Consider the following 23,432-nt stretch of genomic DNA (forward strand, 5'->3'; position numbering starts at 1 on the left):
TCAGGTTTCAGTTTGTTCATTTGCAAATATGCCGTGTTCTTGGAATTGTCCCTGGACATGGTGAATCGCCCTTTCACCGAACTGGCATAATACTTATCACTCGTAGGGGATTTCTCCATGCTGGATACCCACTCCAGTCCCTTGCCGGGAGACACTCGATACCAGCTCATCCAGTAGTCACTGAATTTGAATCCGGAGGTTTTACAGGAGAGGTGGAGAGAGTCTCCAGGTTTTCTAATGTCACCCCCAGACTCTACGAGTTCAACAGTCCAGCTACCTGAGGGGGGAAGGAGATCTTAAGAATCATAATATTGTGGGTGCGATAAAGCGGGGCACCTCCAGTGAAATTCAATTACCTTTTACAACTGCTGTAAAGAAAATGAAATATATCCCAAATACCATATTTCTGAGACTGGAAAAACAACTAACAAGGAGAGTTGATGTTCTCTGCGCTGAGGGCTCTGGATTCACTCTGAGGGAGCTGAAAGCTTCAGGGAATCTCTGGCAGTAAACAGGAAACCGATTTGCGTATCCTCATTTTATAAGCAACCAATTGACCTCCATCTCATGCTCCCCCCCCCCCCCGTCCCTTACATCCACCTCTTGTCTGGTATTTTGACTGAAAGCACCTCAGAGCAGGTTACATGTATCTCTTATTACTTCACAGTAAAGACCTGATGCCTCAAGGAGTAGCTTGAGATATCTCATTGCAAATAATAAAAATAGTAATAAATAATCTAATCTATCGATCGATCGATCCCCATACACCCCATCTATCTATCTATCTATCTATCTATCTATCTATCTATCTATCTATCTATCTATCTATCTATCTATCTATCCATCCCCATCCACCCCATCTATCTATCTATCTATCTATCTATCTATCTATCTATCTATCTATCTATCTATCTATCTATCCTAGTATCTGGGTGCCTTGCACATAAAATTAATACCTATGGCAAAGTCCCTAGTCGACTTCATGTATTCTCTGCCACTTCTTCCATTTTGGGGTAAAAACTCTGCTTGGAATAGGGGTTTGGGTTTGGTTATTATTACTTGTAGGTGTTTAGGGTCAGGAGAGGGTGTCAGTGGTGTGAGTGTCATTCTTACAATGGAAAGGCCTTTTTGAAGAGGTCCCATTCATTACAATGGGGACGATGTATCACAGTCCCCTATGTGTCCAGATCTTTCAACCTGCTGCACCGGCAGCACTCTGCTCCCAAAACGGCCACGATTCGAGGTTCTTGTGGGGGCCCAGAATTACTCTGACACACTGTGCTTGGCTGCAAAAATAAATACCCGTGTCTTCAGGCTTCAGGTTGTTCATTTGCAAATACAGCATATTCTGGGCATTGGATCTGGAGATGCTGAACCGCCCCGTTACAGAAGCGCCATAATGTTTAGTGTCTCCTGCCCAAAAGCTAATAGTGGCGACCCACTCCAGTCCTTTGCCGGGAGACAGTCGGAGCCAGCTCAGCCAATAGTCTCCAAAACTGAATCCAGACCCTTTACAGGAGAGGTGGAGGGAGTCTCCAGGCTTCTTCATGTCCCCTCCAGATTCCACGAATCTAACTTGCGCCTGGACACCTGGAAAAGAAGATTGTAAGAAAGATGTAACGTTAGTGCCTACGAATCTTTGGAGTCTCCAAAGCCTTTAACAATAAGATTACCCTGGGAAGCCACCACAAGGAAAATGAGTTTTAGTGAGAACATCCTGGTTCTTATGTCTGGGCAGAACTCTCAGGAGAGGTTGAGTCGTTTAATGCAGATGAACAGCTGCTTCTCTCACTGATAGCTCTGGCGCCAGAGACATGGCTGGTTTGCAACAGGAAACTCAGCAAGCTCCGACCCACGAAAGCCCTCCCATCGGCACAGATAGTGACTACACTGACGCACTCCAGCTACAGAGCTGTGGCCTTTCAAGTGTAGACAAACGCTGACTCTCTGTTAATTTTTAATATACATTTAGGTGACTACATTTTCATTGTACTGGTGAATCAAAATACAAACTAAGAAAAGTGTATTTGCTTTTAAAAGGGAGTTCTTTTTCATAGCAGTGTGGGGCTGGAAGGGACCTCCAGAGGTCATCTAGACAACACCTGACAGGTGTTTGTATAACCTGTTCTTAAAAACCTCCAAAGACAGGGATTCCCCAACCACCCTTTATAACTTGTTCCCGCACTTAACGGTTCTTATTGTTAAATTTCTTCCCTAATATCTAACCTAACCCCCCCCCCTTGCTGCAGATTAAGCCCATTGCTTCTTGTCCAGTGCCTCTCTAACTTTTGAATTGGTGACCCCCTTTCACACAGCAGGCCTATGAATGTGGCACCCCTTATAAATTAAAAACACATTTTTATATTTAACACGATTATAAATGCTGGAGGCCAAGCGGGGACTTGGGAAGGGCGGCTGAGAGCTCGCCACCCCCACTTAGTAACCTCAGGACCTCCTGTTTGAGAACCCTGTTCTTGTCCTACCTTCAGTGGACATGGAGAACAATTGATCCTTCTCCTCCTCTCTATAGCAGCCTTCACAGATCTGACGACTGTTATCAGACCTCCCTTCTGCCTTCATTTTTCACGACTAGGCATGCCCAGTTTTTCTAAGTGTTCCTCATAGGTCAGGTTTTATCATCCCTTCATCATTTTTGTTGTTCTCCGCTGGACTCTCTCCAATTTGTCCACATCTTTTTTTTTAAGGGCAGCACCCAGACCTGGACATAATACTCCAGCTGAGGCCTCACCAGAGCTGAGTAGAGCCGGACAATTACCTCTCATGTCTTACATACAAGTGCCCTTGAAATAGACCCCAGTACGGTATTAGCTTTTTTTGAAGTTGCATCATATTGTTGACTCATATTCAGTTTGAGATGCACTATAACCCCCAGCTCTTTTTCAGCAGTACTTCCGCCTAGCCAGCTAGTCTCACTGTGTATTTGTGCATTTGATGTTTCCTGTCTGAGTGTAGTACTTTGCCAACCCAAAAGCAAAGACCTACTTTTTCTCTGGGCTGCCTGTGGCAAATTGATTTGACCATATATCGTTTTCCCTCCTCTAATCGTTCTCTGCCTGTTTTTTCTCTCCTTAGACTGTGAGCTTCTAGGTTTGGAGGGTTAGATTATTAAAACTTCCTAGGGGATTCAGGTGCCCATTTCCCATGAGGTGCAATACAGATCATTTCAGTGGTGGGGAAAGTTTAGTTTCAGTGGCGGTGAGAGTGTTTAGAAAGCACATAACACGTTGTGGATGGTATAACAACAGCAAAGACAATAATAATATTGCTGAGCAGCAGGAGGAGGATTTTATGGTTAAGACGCTGGACTGGATCTTAGCAGATCTCGGTTGTACTCCTGATTGTCACAAACTCCTTCTGGGACCCTGGGCAGGCCACTGGGGCTGGAATTGTTAGAGGCATCTGAGGCAGTTGGGGTTTGGTGGGATTTGGGCGCCTGGGTCTCTCACATCCCTTCCAAAATCCAAGCCATAAACTCTCTGGGCTCCTGAAATCACTTACACAAGTGCTTAAGTTAAGGCACTCGGGTAGTTCAACTGATTTGGGTGGAATTACTCATGGGAGTGACGTTGGGTGCACGCTGCGATCTGAGATTTCCAAAGGGGCCTAAGGGGTTAGTGTCCCAATTGCTGTGGAATTTCAGTAGGGTTCGGGCACGCTCCCTTAGGCGTCTCTGAAAATCTCAGTCTAACAAGCTGCAGGTTGTACAATTCCAGGCACAATGGAGCCCGGATTCCTGTTGGGGCCTCCACCAGCAGCAAAAATAATGTTTTGCTGCCCTCTAGTATTCGTTTTTAGCATCTCTTTTCTTACTCTTGTTTGTATGGTTGGATTTAAGTCAGGTTGTTCATTAGTAAGTACAGGAACTTCTTTGATTCCTCTGGAAAATCCCGTTTTCTGACTTCCCGCATAGAACATAGACTCATAACAGGGTGCCTGTCTAAACTAAATCCAGAAGAGTTACAGGAGACGTGCAGGAGTGAAAACCTAATGTAAAAAATTAGGATGCTAAATTTATTTATCACTGTGTAGATGTGTCTATTTCTTGTGCATCTGCTGCCCCCTGCGGGCTATTGGGGTGTAAAAGTAGATGGATTTGGGCGCTAAACCTAACTGGTGTTGAACCATTGCGTCTCTCGAAAACTGACACACATTTATGTCTTCTGGCTTCATACTGGTTGCTGCAAATGCAGCAGGTTGTGAAAATATTCTGGGGTATGTGGAAACATCCTCGTTAACTGAGACTGCAACTTTTGAAGTAACTTTAAGTGTAGCACCTGGCATTACGTCTGCGATTTTCAAAGAGGGCTAGGGGATTTGATTGCCTGATTCCCATTAATTTCACAGGGAATGTGGTGTCCAAATCCCTAAGGCAGCTTCCACGGGTCCCCATAAGGAGATCCTGGACGTCCTTTCCCCAAAGAACAACTGATTAAGTCTGTGGCCCAAGTCAGTTAGATGTGCAAATTCAGTTGGAGTTGGGCATCTAAATCCCTTTGAAAATCCCATATTAAATCTTTCCATACTCACCTTACTACCTGTGTTCCTTATACCTCTTCCATCTCCATCTCCCGCTGAGTAGTGGACACCATTACTATTAATCATAAGAGTAATGCTGTGATTTAGCGCCTCTCTCAATGTATTTCCCCCAGTCCTTCAATCGCTCATTTGTTATCCAGTCTCCTTCAAAGGGTGAGAGTCTCACTTCTTCCTACAAAAATAGCTTTGCTTTCATTAAGGCAACATTTGTCACCTGCAGAACAGCGAAACATCTGAGCTAGCTTGTCGTGTGAACAGAAAGGTATATGTGTGCCTCTGTTTGACCTCTTTTCTGTAGTTGTCTGAGTGAGAGAGGAAATTTGGTGTTTCTCCAGCAGAGGGGGCGATTGGCTCTGTACAAAACAGTTACACAAATGTCAAAAAGAAAAAAAAAATCTCTTCTCCATTCGGTACCTCCAGAGACAACAACATGGGCGACAACAGAGCAAAAACTATTGTTCGGGACTCTCGGGCGGTTTAAATGGTCAGTGGAGCTAGACTGCTCTGGTCCACTGATTCCAGTGGAGCTACAGCCACAAACATGGCACAGGCACAGAAAAAAGAATCTGTCCCACAAAACCTCTTTCATATAAGCACGGGTATCCCTAACAGAGATATAAACACAGGTATTTTTTGAAGAGCGTAGAGTGAGGATGATCCTTCACATCCCCTTGAAGGCTGGCAATAAAAACTGCAGCTCTCTTGCCGAAAGACAGGCACAGAACACAGCTGTTCTCCAAAGATTCATGGATTTTAAGGCCAGGAGGGACCACTGTGAAAATCTCGTCTGACCTCTTTCATAATGCGCTGGCTCTGGAATGTCACCCAACGTTTTCTGCATCAAGCCCATAACTTCTGTGTGAGCAACAGTGTAACTCTGGGAGAGACAGTCTCGATTTAAAGACTTGGAGGGAAGGAGAGTCCATCCTTCCCCATCACCCCTGTGCACTCTCATTGATGTCACCGCTAGGGTCCAAATTTTCAAAAGTGACTGGGGATTTTGGATGCTTCACTCTTTAGGTGCCCCTCTTGAAATGCCTAAAAAGGAGCCTGATTTTCAGAACGTGCTGAGTCTCTGACCCCATTAAGATGCCTAAATTTGGGCATCCAAAAATTGAGACGCCCCAGAATCACTACACAAATGTAGACTGAGGGCAGAACTTGGCCCACAGAAACCTAACCCTAAAACACTGGCAACTTGTTGACCTTCCACATTATCAAAATATGTCACTCTCACTAGCATGTACCTCAGGCCAGGAACCCAGCCCTAAGAGGAGACACAGCTTAGTATTTTACTGTATCCCCCCCTCCCCCCCCAAGAAATACCAGTCCTACAAAGAGTGTACAAAATGTCAGAACTACTAAAGAATTGCAGGCCACATCCTCCGCTGATTAGAACTGACTGATTTAACCACAGCTGAAATTCTTGCTTTGAGCTTTTCCCTCATTCTACCCACAAAATCTATCACCATATTGGCTGTCTCAGAGTTCACTCACAGCACACGCACAAACATGGCAACTGCATACACACAGCTATTGTGACTTCCTCTTGAACCGCCATCTTGAATCCACTGCCGTCTTTAAGAAGTATTCAGGCCAACTGAAAGCCAGTTGGGTGGCTTCTTCCATTCTGACTCATGGCTGAAAAAATTACTCGAATCCATGTGTTAATTAAACTTTTACTGATATTATTATGTAAGTATTGCTTTTCTTTCTTTCTTTCTTTCTTTCTTTCTTTCTTTCTTTCTTTCTTTCTTTCTTTCTTTCTTTCTTTCTTTCTCTCGTTTCCTCTTATTTTCTAGCTACTGTATATATTTCTCCCCCTTTCTTTCCTATTAATTCTAGTTAACAAAGAAGTTCATTAGAGAGACAAAGTGGGTGAGGTAATATATTTTATTAGATCAACTTCTGTTTGGGAGAGGGACAAGCTTTCAAGCCACACTCCATACAAAGAAGTCAATGTGGTTTTTTTTTCAGTGAGTTCACACCTTCTATTGGTTGTAGTAATGTGGCAAAATAGGCTACCTTCTTCAGACATCATTGCCGTGTTAAGGTGGCATTCATTCTTTATAACTAAACAGTTCTTTGTAACTCATGTTTTCTTTCTTGATATTCACAGTCAAAGGTGTTCTGTGCAATCAAATAACACAGACACCCTCAGCTCTTACGGCGGAGATTGGGAACCAAGCGAAAATATTTTGCAATTATGCTACTACATATTCCAATCCTGATTTGTGCTGGTATCGTTAGCTCTCTGACCACACCCTGCAGTTCATTCTACACAAGGATAACTCCCGGTCCCAGGATGCTGACTTTGCCAAGGGACGCTTTGCTGTGGAGCGTGATTTAGCAGGAAAAACCTTCCACTTGGTTATATCTCCCGTGGGAAGTGAGGATGCTGCTTCCTATTACTGTGCCATCAGAACCACTATGCCACAGCCTGACTGCAGCGCTGTACAAAAACTTCCGGAAAGGCCCTTCCTTTGCAGTACATCTCCTACACCCTCACATTTCAATGGGCGTTACGCGCCTAAATGCCTTTGAAACCAGAGCGCTAAGTGGCTTACCCAAGGCCTCACACAGGAAGTCTGTGACAGAACAGGGACTTTCACTAAGGTTTCCCAGTCCTAGGCGAGTGTCCTAACCATTGGGCCATCCTGTCTTTACACACAGGTTGCAGGCAGTTTTTGTACCTCTGTTACTACATGCCAGCAGAGCTAAAGCAATACAACCCACTCCCGAGCATGCAGTTATATCAGGGTAACGATGCTTTTGTCAGTATAGGTTATTCCCATTAATCTACAAGGATTTTAGAACAAATATAGTAATAGAGGAACAAACCCTGTGTGTTGCCCAGCCCTTAGAATTCGGCCTATGTCGTGAAGAAGGAAGGTTTCGATTCCTTCCAAAGCTCTTGTTCAAGCTATAATCTTTGTTATGGTAATACTGGGTGTTCTCATTATCCATAGAAGTGCCCAGGGCTTTTTTCAGTCCTGCTAATTTCTTGACCTCGGTGAAATCTTGTGGCAAGGAGTTCCACAGGCCGATTGTGCACTGTGTGGCAAAGCATTTCCTAGCGAAACCTCCTGCCTGACACAGGACATAGATTTTCACCCTGCTATTCCTGCAGTGGAAGGGAATGTGCTTGCCTAATAAATAAGTGAAAAATCATAAACCAAGGCTGAGATACCTAAAAGGGATCTCTCAGGGCATCCAACCTTTACTCACTACCCTAAAGGAATTGTGTTTAATACACCATAAGCAATTATATAAATAGGGTCTGTGACGGGGTGCTGGGCAGAGGGTTGCTGATTCAGCCCTCTGTCCCGCCAGGTCCCAATTAGGGGAATAAATTAGAGCTGGCTGGAGGTAACCTGGCCCTACTTGGGGAGGCAGAGACAGCTGCCGCCTGATTAGCCTGGGGCTGTATAAAGGCCTCAGAGGCAGGAAGCCAAGGGAGGCTCAGAAAGAAAGGGGAAAGGCAGGGGCTGGAAGCAGAGGGGTAGCTCTTCCCTGCAGACGGTGAAGGGCCAACTGTATGTGGTGAAACGGTGCTGGGAACAAGCCTGTGAACCCACTGCACCACTGGTGACTAACCCCAGGGTCTCAGGGTGACTTTGTGAAACTAGCAGAGGCAGGAGCCATGGGGGGCTGCCGCGCTCTGCTACAGCATCTTACATGAGATCGTCAATGAGCCAACGCGGTCTGGGTCTCAGTTTCCTTTTTCAAAAATGGCTGCTCCAGCACCCTGACACCTGCTAGTAGACACCACACTGGGGTCAGCACTGACTCTGGGGGAGCCCCCTCTCCACTGAGCCCCCCACATCATTCCCTGCAGCAGGGCACCCCCAGCACAATGGGGCTAACATCTGTCACACGCGCTTTCTCTTCTCTCTCCTGCTCGCTCGGAGGAGAGAGTTGTGTCTGCGGCGGAGTGTGTTCTGGTAGGGCTTTGGGGGGAGGGGGGTATTTGGAAAATGTCTTGTGCTGCTCTGTGTCCAGGGTACAGACGGGTAGGCTGGTTAAGGGCAGCTTGTGCTTGGAGTGGACGGGAGTGAGGTTTGGGATGGTCCTTAGTTCCTGTGGCAGTTCATTCCCCAGTCCCAGGTCAGACACCGAGAAATCGCTGGTTTCTGCATGGACCGGTGTGATCATCCTTATGACAGATGGTTCCACTTTGCCAGAGGACCACAGGCCTCACTCCAGAGCCGCAGGCTCCTTTCGGTATCCTGGGCCATAAGCCCCATGGAGCTAACGACCGAGACCTTCACCTTGACCCTGCCCCACAGCTCACCCTACAGCCCAGCACCGCTCAGCATCGCACTGGGTCAGCCCTAACTCAGAGCCAGCGTCAGAAAAACATCCCATCAAAGACGGCGGCGGTTACAATGTTTTTTCTGAAATGAGCATGAAGCTGATGTTTTGCATGGCGTGACTAGCTGAGCGGCTGTCACCGCAGCATCCGGCCTCGTTTGGGCGCCTGCTAGTAACTGACACAGTACAGGGAAAGGATGTGGGGGAGGGGGTATATTTTGACTACAAATAACCCTCTGGTCTAGATTGCTGTAGCAACTGTATCATCCGGCAAACCACCAAAAGTTATTTCCTCCCAGTGCCTTCCTGTTAGCAGTGAACAGAAAAAATAGCAAATGTTCTCTTCTGAACTTTGTATTTTCAATCTCTCTATCCCCCTATACCCCCATCTCTGTCTCTATCTCTGCCTACCTATCCCCCACACCCCCATCTCTCTCACACACATACACACTATCCCCATACACACCCGTGTGCGTGCACCCACATGTATTTTGGTGTGCATCTCTGTGTCTCTTTTTGTAGGATGGAAGAATATCCAGAATATTTTGGCTGGAATTTTCAAAGGGACCTAAGGCATTAGATGCCCAAATCTTATTGAAAGCTAGGGGTGTGAGGGCGGTGTGCCTTACTCTTTGCGGCCCCTTTGAAAAATCCAAACTTTAACAATGTTACTTTTTCTTCATGATACCTCTATGGTTGGATTGTGAAAAGCGTTTACGTGGATTAGGAGCACAGTCCCCATTGACTTCAGTGGACTTTGTTTGCCTAACTAAAAAATGCAATTTTCAAAATCCCACCCTTAGTGATGAAAGTGGGAGCAGTTTTGTGCAGTGCTTTTCTTGCAACAAGTCCACAGACAGATTAACCCAATTCACAGAAATTCATGGCTGTAACCCCTGGATTTCTGGACTTCAGTGGCCATTGAATAAAATCCTTGGTGATTAGCTCAGACCCAACCACTCACCCATGACTAGAATAAATTCAGAATCACTGAAGACAGAGGATAAAAGAAAAGGTCGTTCTTTCCTTTTACACAATCACCTTTATTATTTCAGTAGTAAGCACAGAAAGCTACAACCACCAGTTCCATATAAATGCACAGATCTCCAAGGTGAAATTACTAGCTATTAAAAATAATGTGAATACATATGTCACCACATCCTCAGCTGGTGTATATCAGCACAGCTCTGTTGAAGTCAATGGAGTTGTACCAATTTATACCAGTGACAGACCTGGTGCAAATTTTCTACACTAAAATGATAAAATGCTTCAACTATGAATGGATTTTCTAAGCAATAAAACAGTATTTTTATATAGTGAAAAAAATCAAACTGAGATTTTGCAAAGCTGCCTAAGAGATTTGGAAGCCTCAGTGTAATACTGTGGTAGGGAAACTTCCCGCTAAATATTCCTACTAAACAGAAGACTGAAGAAGAATACAAGTACTTACTATATTGTGATACGTCAGTTAAGAGTCAGAACTAACTAGCAATGAAGGGAAAGGGGAACAGAAAAAATTGAATAAAAAACATGGAAAAGAAGATCTGGGGACAAATCCGGAGAAGGTGATAATTGGTATAGACGTATTGAAGTCGCTGATTGACAGCAGTTGGGGATGTGACCCATTGACTCCGAAGGCGCTACAGTCCATTTACACCAGTTAGGGATTTGTTCCAACTCACTCCAATAGCGTTACACTGGTTTATACCAGTTGGGAATCTGTCGCTGACACTGGTCCCTGTCTCCTGTCCTCAGCCCGTTGCTGGTTCACTCGTCACAACCTATGAAAACGATAGATCTGTGGTTAGACATTCTGGACACTGTTCATTTCACTAGGACCAGCACTCTGGTGTCTACGCTCTGGTGATGATCTGTAATGGCTGATGTCCCAGATTCTGACTCAGGAGATCTGTGCTGGATTCCCAGGCTTTCTGTGTGACTTTGGACATCGTAGGCCAACATTTCCAAAAGCAACCTCTCATTCTGGGCGCCTGACCACGGCCCTCCTTTCTGAAGGCTGCTGAGAATCTGCATCCGCAAATGGAATCAGTGGGTGTGCAGACAATTTATACCTGTTGGGGATCTGGTCCATCGATTCCAGTGGAGTTACGGATGAATTATACCAGCTGGAGATCTGGCCCATTGACTCCCATTGGCTTTCAATGGGATTTTGTATCCCAAAACTCCCATAAAGTCATTTGAAAATCACTAGCAATGACCCCCCAAACCCCGGAATGGACACTATGATAGTAAGAGTTCCTACCTCAGAAAATGAACAACTTGACCGTCATGAGCATGTTGAAGGCGATGCTTTTGGCAAGCAGAACTCGCAGACCCAGCACAGTCACTGACAGCATGTTCACTTTTTCCATGTTTGGCTCTGTGGGGGGAAAAAGGAGGGAGGGAATGCCTTGGATCAAATGGTTTTATATTAGCAGAAAGTGGGAAACACCTCAATAAAAATTATAGAAAAGAAAGAAAGAAAGAAAGAAAGAAAGAAAGAAAGAAAGAAAGAAAGAAAGAAAGAAAGAAAGAAAGAAAGAAAGAAAGAAAGAAAACAAAGAGACATTTTAGAAAGAGAGAGAGTTAGCACAAGATTGAACGAAACAATTACAAATAATTAAAGAAAAATACAGCAATCTAGAGTGAGAGAAGACAGAGACACTTTGCACAGACAGGCAAAGTAGCATTCCTTTATTTTATCCAGACTGTGGATTTCATTTGTATTCGGCCCGTGTGTGACGCTGGCAGGCCAGATGCCAGTTCTTGCCCAGGCTGCAGGCATTAGCTAAGAACTGACAAACTCATAGCTGGAGACCAGACCAGGTCACCTATTTGTTAGTTTTGCTCAAAATAGGTATTAGTCTTCTAAGAATGTCTCCAGGATTTAGACTCTCTCAGATGCTTGTAAGGTGCTGAATGCATCAGTCTCACTTGCCATGGCTGTAGAAAAGATGTAAGTTTTGCTTTATAACTATAACAATATTTGCTCTTAACTTACGATCTCAGGCAGAAGACTCATTCCCCTCCCCCGTCCCCCTTGCCCATCCAGATGTACCATCACACTCAGATGGGCCACCAAGAACCATTGCAATACAAAGGATTGTATAGTGGCCCTATCGCTACTTGCAAGGAAGCCGGTCACGTGGGCTTGGAAGCTGAATGAAGGAAATAAAGGAAGTCCACCGGAAAATTTTCCATCTTTTTAGCTGTTTGAACTCTGAAGGGCAGAGAGTTCTGCCGCCTTGGTCTGCCCTGAAAATACTTTGAACTGACAGATCACTACAACTCTGCCACCCTTAGGATTAGCCGGTAACTCATTGGTGTGTCTATGTTTGTTTCCTTTAGCCTGTAGGAAACTCTCGTATTCCTTTTTCCTAGTTAATAAACCTTTTGATCGTTTATTATATGATTCTCTACAGGCGTTCTCTTTGGTGTAAGATGTAGGGCACCAATTGTTCTAGGGGTAAGTGACTGGTCTCTTGGGATTGGAAGCAACCTGAGTGTGGTGTGATTTTTGGTGTAAGTGGCTAAGTCCCATTTATCTGGGTGACAAGATAGACTGGAGCATCAAAAGGGACTGTCTGTGACTCCAGGATAAGACTGATACGGTGATCCAGGAGTTCACATTTGGTACTGAATTGGTGAAATCTTATTATACAACACACCACCAGTTTGGGGTGTCTGCCCTCTTTTTGACAGTCTGCCCTGAGGTAGGCCCTCATGGTTGTGAGCCACTCCAGACAACCTGACTCCATGCATACCAAGGGCCCTCCCAAATTCACCGTCCATTTTCCTCAATTTCACAGTCATAGAATTTTTAAAATCTGACATTTCACTGGGTTGTAACCGTGGGGCTCCCGACCCAAAAGTGGGCTGGGGGGGGGGGGGTTCAAGGCAATTGTAGGGGAGGTCATGGTATTGCCACCTCCAGTTCTGCACTGCTGAGCTGGGCTCCCAGCCAGCAGCCCCGGAGCTTCCTGCAGCCGTGGGAGTTTCTCGGAGGTGGGTCTGACTCAGCCCTGGGAGTGGCCCCTGTGGGGGCAAAGGAAGTCCTGTCCCTCCCGAGCCCGGTCAAGGCTAGCATCTGGAGCCTGGCACATGGTAAGCGCGCCCTGCCCTGCCCCTCCCCTACACTAACCAGATGTCAGGGGTGAGACCAGGTTTCACAGACCGTGATGTGTTTTGGTAGGGCCCTATGAATAAGGTTTGTTGGTGACCAGCACTGCTGTGTGGAAAGAGCAATTACAAACTGCCAGTGTTCCACAAATAGTCAAACGTTAAACATTATTTTTCAACGAAGAAATTTCATTTTCAAATATCCTCATTGAATCCCACCCTCAAACAAACATAATCCTACTGGCCCTTTATTATATTTCATTTTATTTTTGGTAACTAACCTTCGAAAGTGGAATTTGAAGATTCACACACTTGAGTGTTATTGATTGGGGCCGGGATGGGAGCTGTCGAAAAAGAGAAAAATGAAAATATAGCTCAATTAAAACAATTATGAAACAACTGATAAATACAACCTCCCCACAACCAGTAATGAGTGAATGGAAATGTTTGAAAATCAGGTTGAAATTAACTTTTGAACTGGTCATAATTTTTTTTTATTTTTCCCCCACAGAAAAAGTAGACATTTTGTCAAAAAACAAAAAACAAAAAAAACCCTGTTGTGTTTTGGTGTTCAGCAACCAAAACCCAAACAATTCTGGCCCAAAAGTTTAGCTGAAAACTGGGGGGGGGGGGAGGAATTCAGCTAAAACCAGCCCAGAATAAAAGCCTTTTGGGGGGAAAAATCTTTTTTTTCTGACTAAAAATAAAAAAAATTCTCAAAAAGCCGACACTTTCTGTAAAAATCCATGCTTAAAAAAAAACCTATTTTCCACCAAGAAAAGGTTTTGAAACAAAATATTTGAAAAGTCCTGATTAATTTGATGAAACAAAGTGCGTTTTCCATTAAACACCTAATCCAAGTCTCACTAGTGTCAATAGGAGACTTTATGGGAAGTTGGGTCACAAGTTAAGGTTGAGATTTGGAATCCCAATTCCCATTTAAGTAAATGAGAATTCAACATCCAAACCCATGAGGTGGCTGTGAAAATCTAAGTCATAATAGAAATATTTTCAACTATAAATAAATAAATAAAATTAATTAAATAAATAAACTAGCACTGGCTGAAAAATGTAAAGCTAGTTTCACCAAGAAAAAGTTACATTTTGAAGTTAGTTTCATTGCTAATTTCAAAACTGAGCCATGGTTTATTTTTTTCAAACTTTATCATGGTCTTCTTTTTTAAATCAAAAATATAATCCAAATAGTTTTCAAAATTCTTTGTTTAGCTAAAATCCATCTTTACATTACTGAAAATTCTAATCACCATTTCAATAATATTGTCGAGAATGTTTCCTTAAAAACTTTGATTAAAATGTCACACAATTATTCATGAAACATTAAATGGGGAAATTTGTTCATATTCTTAAAAGGTCATTTTTCAACACAGAAACATTGGGCTTGACACATTTCCCATCTAGGGTTAGATTTACAAAAGTGACTAAAGATGCATTCAGGTGCCTTATGTGATTAATGGGTGTTAGACGTCTAGATGCTGTTTAAAATGTCACCGGGAGTGAGATTTTTAAAGGGATTTAGGCACCTAGTTGGACTTTTCAAAAACATCTAACACCCACTGGGAGCCTAAGTACCATTAAAAATCTGGCCCTAAATGAGTTAGGAAGGAACTGCGTAGGTGCTTTTGGAACAAAATATTTGGGCACTGTCTTTGGGCACTGAAACACCACTGGACATCCGGCCCCTAGCTCCCATTAGAAGTTCTATCGAACATTTCTGGGTAGGGATGGAGATCCTTGAATTCAGGACTATGACGCACCATGAAATGAGGTGCATCTGGAAAGTGATGATAAAATTCACATTTGCGCCATATAACTATACCTGATTGAAGCTCCCTTTGATTAATATATTGTTCGCCGTGTTTAACAAAGCACTCCACTTCTTCATTCGGTTCAACCTTCACCACCTGGATCATGCTGTATTTCCCATTTGAAGAGAGAATGCCTTCTTTCGATTTGTATACAACGTCTCTCTCTTGACTCATGCTTACTTCTATGTCCTTGGGGTAGAAATCCTTAGCTAAACAAGCCGCCGTCAACTTTTGGCCATCGCTTGTCTTTGCAGATTTCACAACAAAGACGGATGGACTGGAAGTCCCTGGATTTTCTGGAAAAAAAATAATTGATGGTTATAATTTAATTAGATTAAACTCTAAAGGGAGGGAGAGTTAGGTTAAGGGTCATAGAATAACGTCATAGAATATGGAGTCTCTCGCCTCTGGGTCAGATATAGCAATGGAAAGGGCATCCCTTCCCCTCAGTTTTGGATATGGTGATGGGATATAGAGGCTGCGTCTCCAAATTGCTGGTTCGGATACAGGCCCTGCTGATGGTAATTGGAGAAACCATCATCTGAGGTATTTTTTAAAGACCGTAATTCTAGATGCAACTTTCACTAGCTGGAATCCTTGCTGAAAATATCAGCAAGAGGTGCTGACGCAGAACGGACTACAGAAGACAGAGACGGGGAGAGAGATGGGAACTATGGCTGTGATTTTCAGAGGAGACTAAAGGAGTTGTGCACTCAAAAGCCCAGCCTGAAAACTCAAGAGTGGACATTTATATGAATATCAAAACCAATTCCCAGGTTCCCTATGTCCTTAACACTTATGTTGGTGAGAACTCACATGCATCAGTAGCCTCTCCTGTGTGAATGAGAACTTCAGTCTTTAACAAGGAGGCCTTAAAATTAGCAAACTCCGTACACCTATAGCATAAAACTCAACAGCATAATTTAATCCTGCATTGGCGTCATCTTGGCACCTGTTCTGAAATTATAAATGCACCCGCGGGAAGGTTCTGCGTGGTCCACGGCTTTTTGATGTGGCCAAAACACAGAACCATCGCGATAACGGTAAGGAAGAAAGTTCAGTCAGTGGGTGACCGACTCTGCTCTCGTTTACTCCTGGCTCCACAAGGAATGCACCAGAAACCACGGCTCCACTTCAGGAGGAAAGTACCACTCCTAGTAACGGCGGCCAAAACCCAAAATCCTTTAGTCATTTATAGCGGCCGAGCTCCTCAGAGGCGTTTGCAATTCTACTAAGAGCTACAACAATATTGTTCAGCTCTTCCTGCAGCTTTTAAATGTGTTTCCCACGTGTGAATGAACCAAGGAACAGACCCCTCTCTGCAGAAGTGTTCTTATGGGCACTTGAAAGGCAAGCACATCTGGTTTCATCAGACCACTTCATGCTGGTGTCTCAAAAGGTTTCATTAACGTGAATATCCAGAAAACCTAGTTAATGTGGAATGGCCTGAGGGATACAGGGGCACTGTCAGTGCCTGGAATTTAACTGCTCATCGCCAGGGTTTTCTGAGGTGTGAAGTAGATGTTGACAATTATGTAAATATGAAGAAAAACCAAGTTGCCTCTGATATAAATCCACGTTGCTGCATTGGAGTCAGTGGGACCAAACACCAGCTGGCGCCAATCAGCCATAGATCAATGGGATTCAATGGGCTGGTGTAAACTGACCTAAGAGCTCTAGCCTATCAAAGGGCCAAATCCCCCCCCCCCCGGTGTAAATCAGCAGCAGCGCTAAGTTCAATGGGAAATCTTTCCGTTTACACCAGCTAGAGCGCAATAACACCCACCATAGCGATCGAGTTCTGCACTGCTAAGAGATGTGCTGCTTTTCCAGTTGTGTTGGGTCTCCAGGATATTTTGTTAATTTAACTTACAATAAAAATAACAGGTACATGAGACAGTTCTTCTCTGGCCTGGCCTATCCGATTGGCAGTCCCGTACCGTGATCTCTGTATTGTGCAGAGTGACTGGCAGCCCGCCCCTGTGAGACAAACCCGAGTGTGCAAACGGATCCCTCAGAACCTTAGTGCGAAATGAATCTAAGAGCTGGTCAAACCAACCTCCTATCTCCACTGATAGTCATAAAAGTCATTAAAGCCGGACTCTCCCCGCACTTCCACCGTGGGAACACAATTCCTGTTAATGGCGTCACTCCGGATTTAGGAGGGGATGATCTGGCTCAGCATACCCCATTATCTAGGCACTGGAAACAACAGGTCAAACTCCTGGATGACCTAGAACCAGCGTGGCTGCACTGTAGGCAGAGCTGTGCTGGTTTGCACCAGCTGAGAACCTGTAGCAATGCAGTCAACTGACATATCAAAGATAACAGAAATGATACTTACCGGGCTCAACAGAAAGCCTAGTGCCTTTGCCAAAAGTCAGAGCTCTGGTCTCCCACGCACAGTGCTGCAGGGCCAGACGCAGAACTCAAGAGGCTGCTCCAAGAGTGGCTTCAGAGGAAGCCTGATTTGCACCAGTGAAATGGAGACGCTACATCTCCCTTTGGCTTATGCAATGGGAATCAAACACTATAGACAATACCACCTAGCTGTTCCTTACTGGGCTCAACCAAAAGCTTCACGCCACTTCCACAAGTCACAGTGGTAGCTTTCCAAGCCCAGCACTTTCTCTCCAGTCAGATAACTGCATAGTTTGTCTTAAACCCTACTCTAAAGGAAGCCTCTCAGATCACTTCAGTCTGAAAATTCAGCTGATTGTAACTACTTCTCGGCCTCAGTCGTGCCAGTAGAAACAGGGACATTTGTTTCAAATGTGTCTCCATTTTCCTGGTTTGGAAATGCCCTTCCTTTTCCCCCCACAAAGATGTCTCTTAACTTTTAGCAATAACATTATCGAAAGGGCTATAAAAATGACTCCTAGCATCAAACAATGCAGTTTTCAGGGAAGAAAAAATGTCAATCAAAATCTCAATTTAAAAAATGATTAAATGTATCATTCAAAATTACAAAAAACCTGAATGTTTTCAAAGCAGCTGACAGGTTTTGAACATAATGGATTGGGGGGGGAGGGGTGTTTATTTTCAATTTTTAATAAAGTTGTTCAAAAATTTTCAGCCAACTATATTTATTAGTGGGCCTGATTTTCATTCAGCCTGGAGAACATCCTTCTCCAGTGCAACGGGAAAATGGAATTAACAATGGGAATGAAACGTTTTTATGGGAAAAAAAAACCTTTATCTTCTTTGTGGCGCCAGAACAACCAGGGGGGGAATAGTTCCTTTATTTCTCTCTCTCTTTTGAAAGAAAAAGTGAATTTAGTGCTGGAAAAAGGTGCAGACTAAAGAGTGAGAGAGATGAACATACAACACTTACTTGGTTCCACAGCCAAAGTCGTGCCTTTCCCAAATATTAAAGAATCAGCACTTCGCACACAGTATGAGAAGGCTCTTCAAAAAACCTGATTGGAAAGTGCTCTGAAATCTGTGAATTTCTGGATTACCTTCTGGAATCTAGGGGCCAAGTTCTAAGAACTTTACTCGCATTGAGAAGCTTCTTAGTCTGTGCATGGCCCTGTTAAAATCAATGGGGCGTCTTGTGGTGTAAGGGATTCATGAACATCAGGGTGTCACTATCGTGCCCCAAAGCCGGGATTTTCAAAGGAACTTTAAGGATTTAGATGACAGATTCCCTTTGAAATTCAATGAGATCTGGGTGCCTAAGTCCCTTAGGCTCCTTGCAAAACCCCAGCCTTCACTATTAGTTTATGAGAAGCCTTCAAACTCCCCCCCACTCACCTGGCTGGACTGTGAGTTTAGTCCCATTTCCAAACGTGAGTTTCACAGTGGTAAACACACTGCTAAATTCTCACCCCGAGTCCCAGCCCTGGGTCGGGCACCTGCAGCATGTCCCTAGCACACACCTGGCTCAGACCAATTGCTCTTCCATTTCCAGTTAACTGAGTTAGTTCCTCTCCTAACAAAGGGGGAAATGGCTGTGTACGAACCTGCGATCTCTACTGAGGAAATGCGATCATTTAAGGAGGTATTTTTAAGGTTGACAAATACTCCCTGATATTTTACCCCTGGCTAATACACCTGATGGGAAATAAAGTATATACCAAGTTGAGGTTCTCAAAGATTTGGGATAATTCCTGGTAATATTAATGGCCATTTAGTATCCAAATCCACTAAGAGGCTTTGAAAAAGTCAACCCTAAAGAACAATCTCTGCCAACTGAGAGACGTTTCCAGCATCCCTTTGGTCTTAAGTTATTTGCAAGGGAAAACTTTGGACACTGCAGTTCTTTCCATTCCCCACCCCCACCCCACAACACTCTGGTGGTCTCAGGGGTGAGTTCTCAACCAATAATGGTAACAAATAACGCCTCGCTCTGATACAACGCTCTCCATACACAAGTCTCTGAGAGCTTTGCAAAGGGGATAAGGTCTCGTTATCCTCAGTTCACAGATGGAGAAACTGACTCGCAGTTAGGACTTGCCCGAGCTCACCCCACAGACAATTGTTAGCTTAAGGTGAGGGTTCCGGATTAGGTGCCTAGGTGCTGAAATCAGAGGGACTTGTGCACCTAACTCACCTAGGCTCTGTTAGAAAGCCCCAGCATAAACCCACGGGCCACGGTTCGGGCGCCTAACCCTCGGCCCCTGAATCCTTGTTTAGATGGCTCGCTAAGCGACTTCTCTCCTGAACACACACCGGCTCCGGCCGAAAGTTGTACGTCTTTGGGACGGGCCTGAGGAGCGCGGCAGCGGCCGGATGCGCAGCGCTTTTAGAAGTCACCCCGTTTACTGAGGTGCCAAAGTCGATGCCTGGGAGCCTACCTGTAGTCACCCGAATAGGAACAATTCTTAGCCCCAGGCAATAATGATTCCGAGACGTTAAAGCATAACAAATACGTACCTGGTTCCACTGTGAGCCGGGTCCCGCTGCCGAAGAGAAGAGCTGTTGTGGCACTGTTACACGCGGCAGTACAAAAACGGGTTGCCTAGCTAGCCCGCGTTGGTGCTTTCCTAGCTGCACGAACACAGCTTTGCTAGAGAGCCCCAGAGCCGCGCTGCTCTCTTATCAGAGAACACCTTGAAACGTGCTCTGATCTCTGACACCATCAAAGTGCGGAGCTGCCGGCCAGCGAGCTGCTGGTACAACCTCACTGGGACAGATTCTTGGGTGGTGCAAGTTGGCATAGCTGGGTTAAAGAGATCAGAAGGGCAATGCCGCCCTTGGGTGCAGAAAGGGGGAATAGACAGTTTATTTTAACCTCTGCTGGAATCCTGTGTCCAGCTCTGGTGCTCACAATTCAAGGAGTCGATAAATTGGAGAGGGGTCAGAGAAGATGAATGATTAAAGGATGAGAAAACCTGCCTGATAGTGATAGACTCATGGAGCTGAACCTGTTTATCTTAACAAAGAGCAGGTTAAGGGGTGATTTGATCACAGTTTATAGGTATCTACATAGGAAACAAATATTTGATAATGGGTTTTCAATGTAGCAGAGAGCGGTTTAACATGATCCAATGGCTGGAAGTTGAACCTAGATAAATTCAGGTTGGAAACAAGGTGTATATTTTAACACTGAGGGTAATTAACCAGTGGAACAGTTTACCAAGGGATTTTCCAGCACTGGCAATTTTTAAGTCAAGATGAGATGTTTCTTTAAGAGATATTCGATGGGAATTATTTTGGGGAAATTATGTGGCCGGTGATATACAGAAGGTCAGATTAAATGATCACAACGCCCCTTCTGGACTTGTAATCTGAGGTTCTGTAAAATCAAGAGCGCTCTGGCAATTTACACCCCCCGAGATTCCCACCCGATTGACTTCTCTGGAGTTATGTCAATTTACATCAGCTGCTGATCTGGCCCAGGGCCTGGGGATCTGGGGAGTTGGTCCAACTGACTTCATATAAACTACATCCATTTACACCAGGTGAGCATTTGGCTTCACTGGTTTCTCTTAATTGACACCAGCTGGAGATCTGCCCCGTCTGATTGTAATGAAGCTGGACTAGCAGATATTTCCATGCTAGGAATTCACTCTACTGGGTTTTAACAGCAACAAGGACCCAAATCGTATACACGTTTTCTAGATTCACTAATGAACGCAATTGATTGTACCTCCCACCTCAAGGCAATTTTTTATCACTTCTTTTAATGGTGTTCTCAAAAAAAATCAATATGAAACAAGATTGTTAAAAAACGCAAAAATTCACACAGAATATTAAGCTTCTCCCTATATCCAACTATTCCTTAACCCACCTCACCCAACAACGTTTTAAATATACAGCTGTATGCATGACTGAACGCTTTCTGTGCTATGTTCATGGAGGAGAGGCTTTCCAAAAGTGCCAAGGGAACTGTGCTCCTATCTTCCTTCAGCATTTTTTGGAAATCTCCTTCATGAAGTATGCAAAAGGTTGAAAACATATAACGTTGCCTAGGGAATTTGGACACCCAAATCCTGTCATTTTCATGGGAATTGGGTTTTCAAGGGTAACATTTTCAAAAGCACCCACAAGCTAGATTTGTAAAGGTATTTAGGTTCATTTAGGCTGGTTTTAGAGGTATTTCAAGATGCAGATAGGCACTTGGTGGGGATTTCAAACGGGTCGAGATGCATTGATTTCAATGGGAGTTAGAGATCTAGGTGCTTTTGAAAAATCTTACGAGGCACCTTTCGACAGCGGTAATCACCTAAATACATTTAAATCTGGACCTTAGGAGCTGAAACCTCATTGAAAGTCTATGTGACTGACTAAGTGTCTACGTGATTTCAATGGAAATTAGGCACATAAGACTTTTGAGCATCTAAGCCTTGGCTGCTTTTGAAAATGTTACCCATCATCATCAACCAAGGACTGTTCTGCTGTCAGTTTCTATACAGAGCTGGATATTTCTGAACAATAAAATCAACCTTTCCACCACTATACCCTTCCCCAAAAGCTCAAAAATACACTTGATAAATACTTACGTGGTTCAACTCTCAGCTGAGTGCCTTTCCCAAAGATCAAGGGCAATGTGTTAACACACTTCAAATGGGCCCTACAAAAACTTAAATGTTCCATCTCGCTCAGAGAAATTCTGGAACTTCATGAACTGACTCACAAACCCCAGATCTTTTCCTTTAAGTTAGAGCTTCACTTTCCAAAACAAAAACCAACAACCACCACCTAATCCAATTTCTTCAGTTTACACCCACAGAACTCGAGACAAAGAAATCCAGCAACCAGTTATAAAGTTGTCCCATTGATCCACCCCATATTTCAACCCTCTCTGAAAACTTTAATTACTTTTCTAAATAGAACCTTACATTTCATGGGTGACATTTTCCCAATCATCCACGCAATTTGGACACCCAATTCCCATTCATTCTGAAGGAACTTGGACATCCCAATTGCTTAGGCAGTTTTCAAAACTTCAGCCCCAGGTTATTACGCCATTATTTCAGGAACGTGAAAAACACGCATGCTTCTTTTTGAGGATGAATTACTTACGTGGTTCCACAGTCACTTTGGTGCCGTTCCCGAAAATCAGTTTCTCATACTCCACAGAGTTAGAGAGCCATCGCAAAACCTCCCTAGAGCACCAGCCTTCAACCCTGGGGCCTGCGTTCTGAACTGACCTAAAACCGTGCAAATCCACTGACGTTTAGTGTCGCTGAGGCATTTTTACACCAAATCTGGCCCAGATTACCAGATCCTGAGCTAGTGTAAATCGGTGTAACTCCATTGATTCAGTAGAGCTACACCAATATATATGAGCTAAGGATCTAGACCACTGGCTCCACTGCGGCTATGCAAATATGCACCAGCTAGGGATCGGGTCTACTTACTCCAATAGAGCCACATCCAATTTACACCAGGGAGGGATCTGGCCCTTTGACGCCTATGGAGTGATGCTGGTTTGCACAAGTTGGGAATCTGGACCGTTAGGTCCAAAGGAGCTATGCAATGCATCTGAGCTGAGTCTTTAGCTGGCAAGAAAATCCTCTCAAACCCAAGAAAGCAAAATCATTTCTGTGTGGAACCACGTAGCAATGCTCCCCTTCCCTTCTAGTGTAATTTTAAACATACAAAGCTTTGTACTTACTTGGTTCTACTGTGACAGTGGTCCCTTTTCCGAAGATGAGTTTATCTGTATCCACATTGTTTGTAGCCTGCTGAAGAATAGGTCTCTACAGGACCTTCGTGGACATGCCAAGACAGAGGACTAAAAACAGGACTTTATCCTTACAAGACACATTATCCAGAGCCAGGAAGTGTGTATCGTGTCCTATTTCTGCCAAAAATTAGAAAAAATCATTCTGTAGTTGAATTATTCCAAAGACTTTATTCCAGAAGATGCTTCTGAGCTAAACCTTCTTTCCAGCTCTTAGGATATTGCTCAAACTGTTTCTTGGGGGTTACATGGAAATAGGGAGAAAAAGAATAAAAAGCACTGTAGTTACCTCCTCTGAAATTTCAGATTAGTGTATTTTTCCCCACGAAATATTGCTTTTCCTGCACCTGCAGGTTTTTGTACGGCACTCAATGGAGTTTGTGTCACTGTGCTCGTATCCCCCCAACACAGTGCTACACCTCACTACAAAAATCCCTCTTCTTTCTCACTGTACAGAGCTGTGAGAGTGCCGCAGCCACGTG

The 23,432-nt window shown here is 44.2% G+C and overlaps 1 protein-coding gene across 1 annotated transcript in view; it reads right to left on the minus strand.

Annotated features, from left to right (window-relative positions):
- Positions 1-9,898: 9,898 nt before the first annotated feature.
- Positions 9,899-23,432, minus strand: part of LOC135886425 (T cell receptor alpha chain MC.7.G5-like) — a 236,976-nt gene continuing 223,442 nt past the window's right edge. Inside the window, exons 3-7 of the mRNA XM_065414177.1 lie at positions 17,161-17,224; positions 14,828-15,112; positions 13,272-13,334; positions 11,135-11,251; positions 9,899-10,652 (exon numbers count right to left, since the gene is read on the minus strand). Coding sequence (XP_065270249.1) covers positions 11,136-11,251; positions 13,272-13,334; positions 14,828-15,112; positions 17,161-17,224 — 528 coding nt within the window. The 3' untranslated portion in view covers positions 9,899-10,652; position 11,135. The remainder of the gene's footprint in view (positions 10,653-11,134; positions 11,252-13,271; positions 13,335-14,827; positions 15,113-17,160; positions 17,225-23,432) is intronic.

This window comes from Emys orbicularis, chromosome 12, assembly GCF_028017835.1.
Source record: "Emys orbicularis isolate rEmyOrb1 chromosome 12, rEmyOrb1.hap1, whole genome shotgun sequence".
Taxonomy (NCBI): Eukaryota; Metazoa; Chordata; order Testudines; family Emydidae; genus Emys; species Emys orbicularis.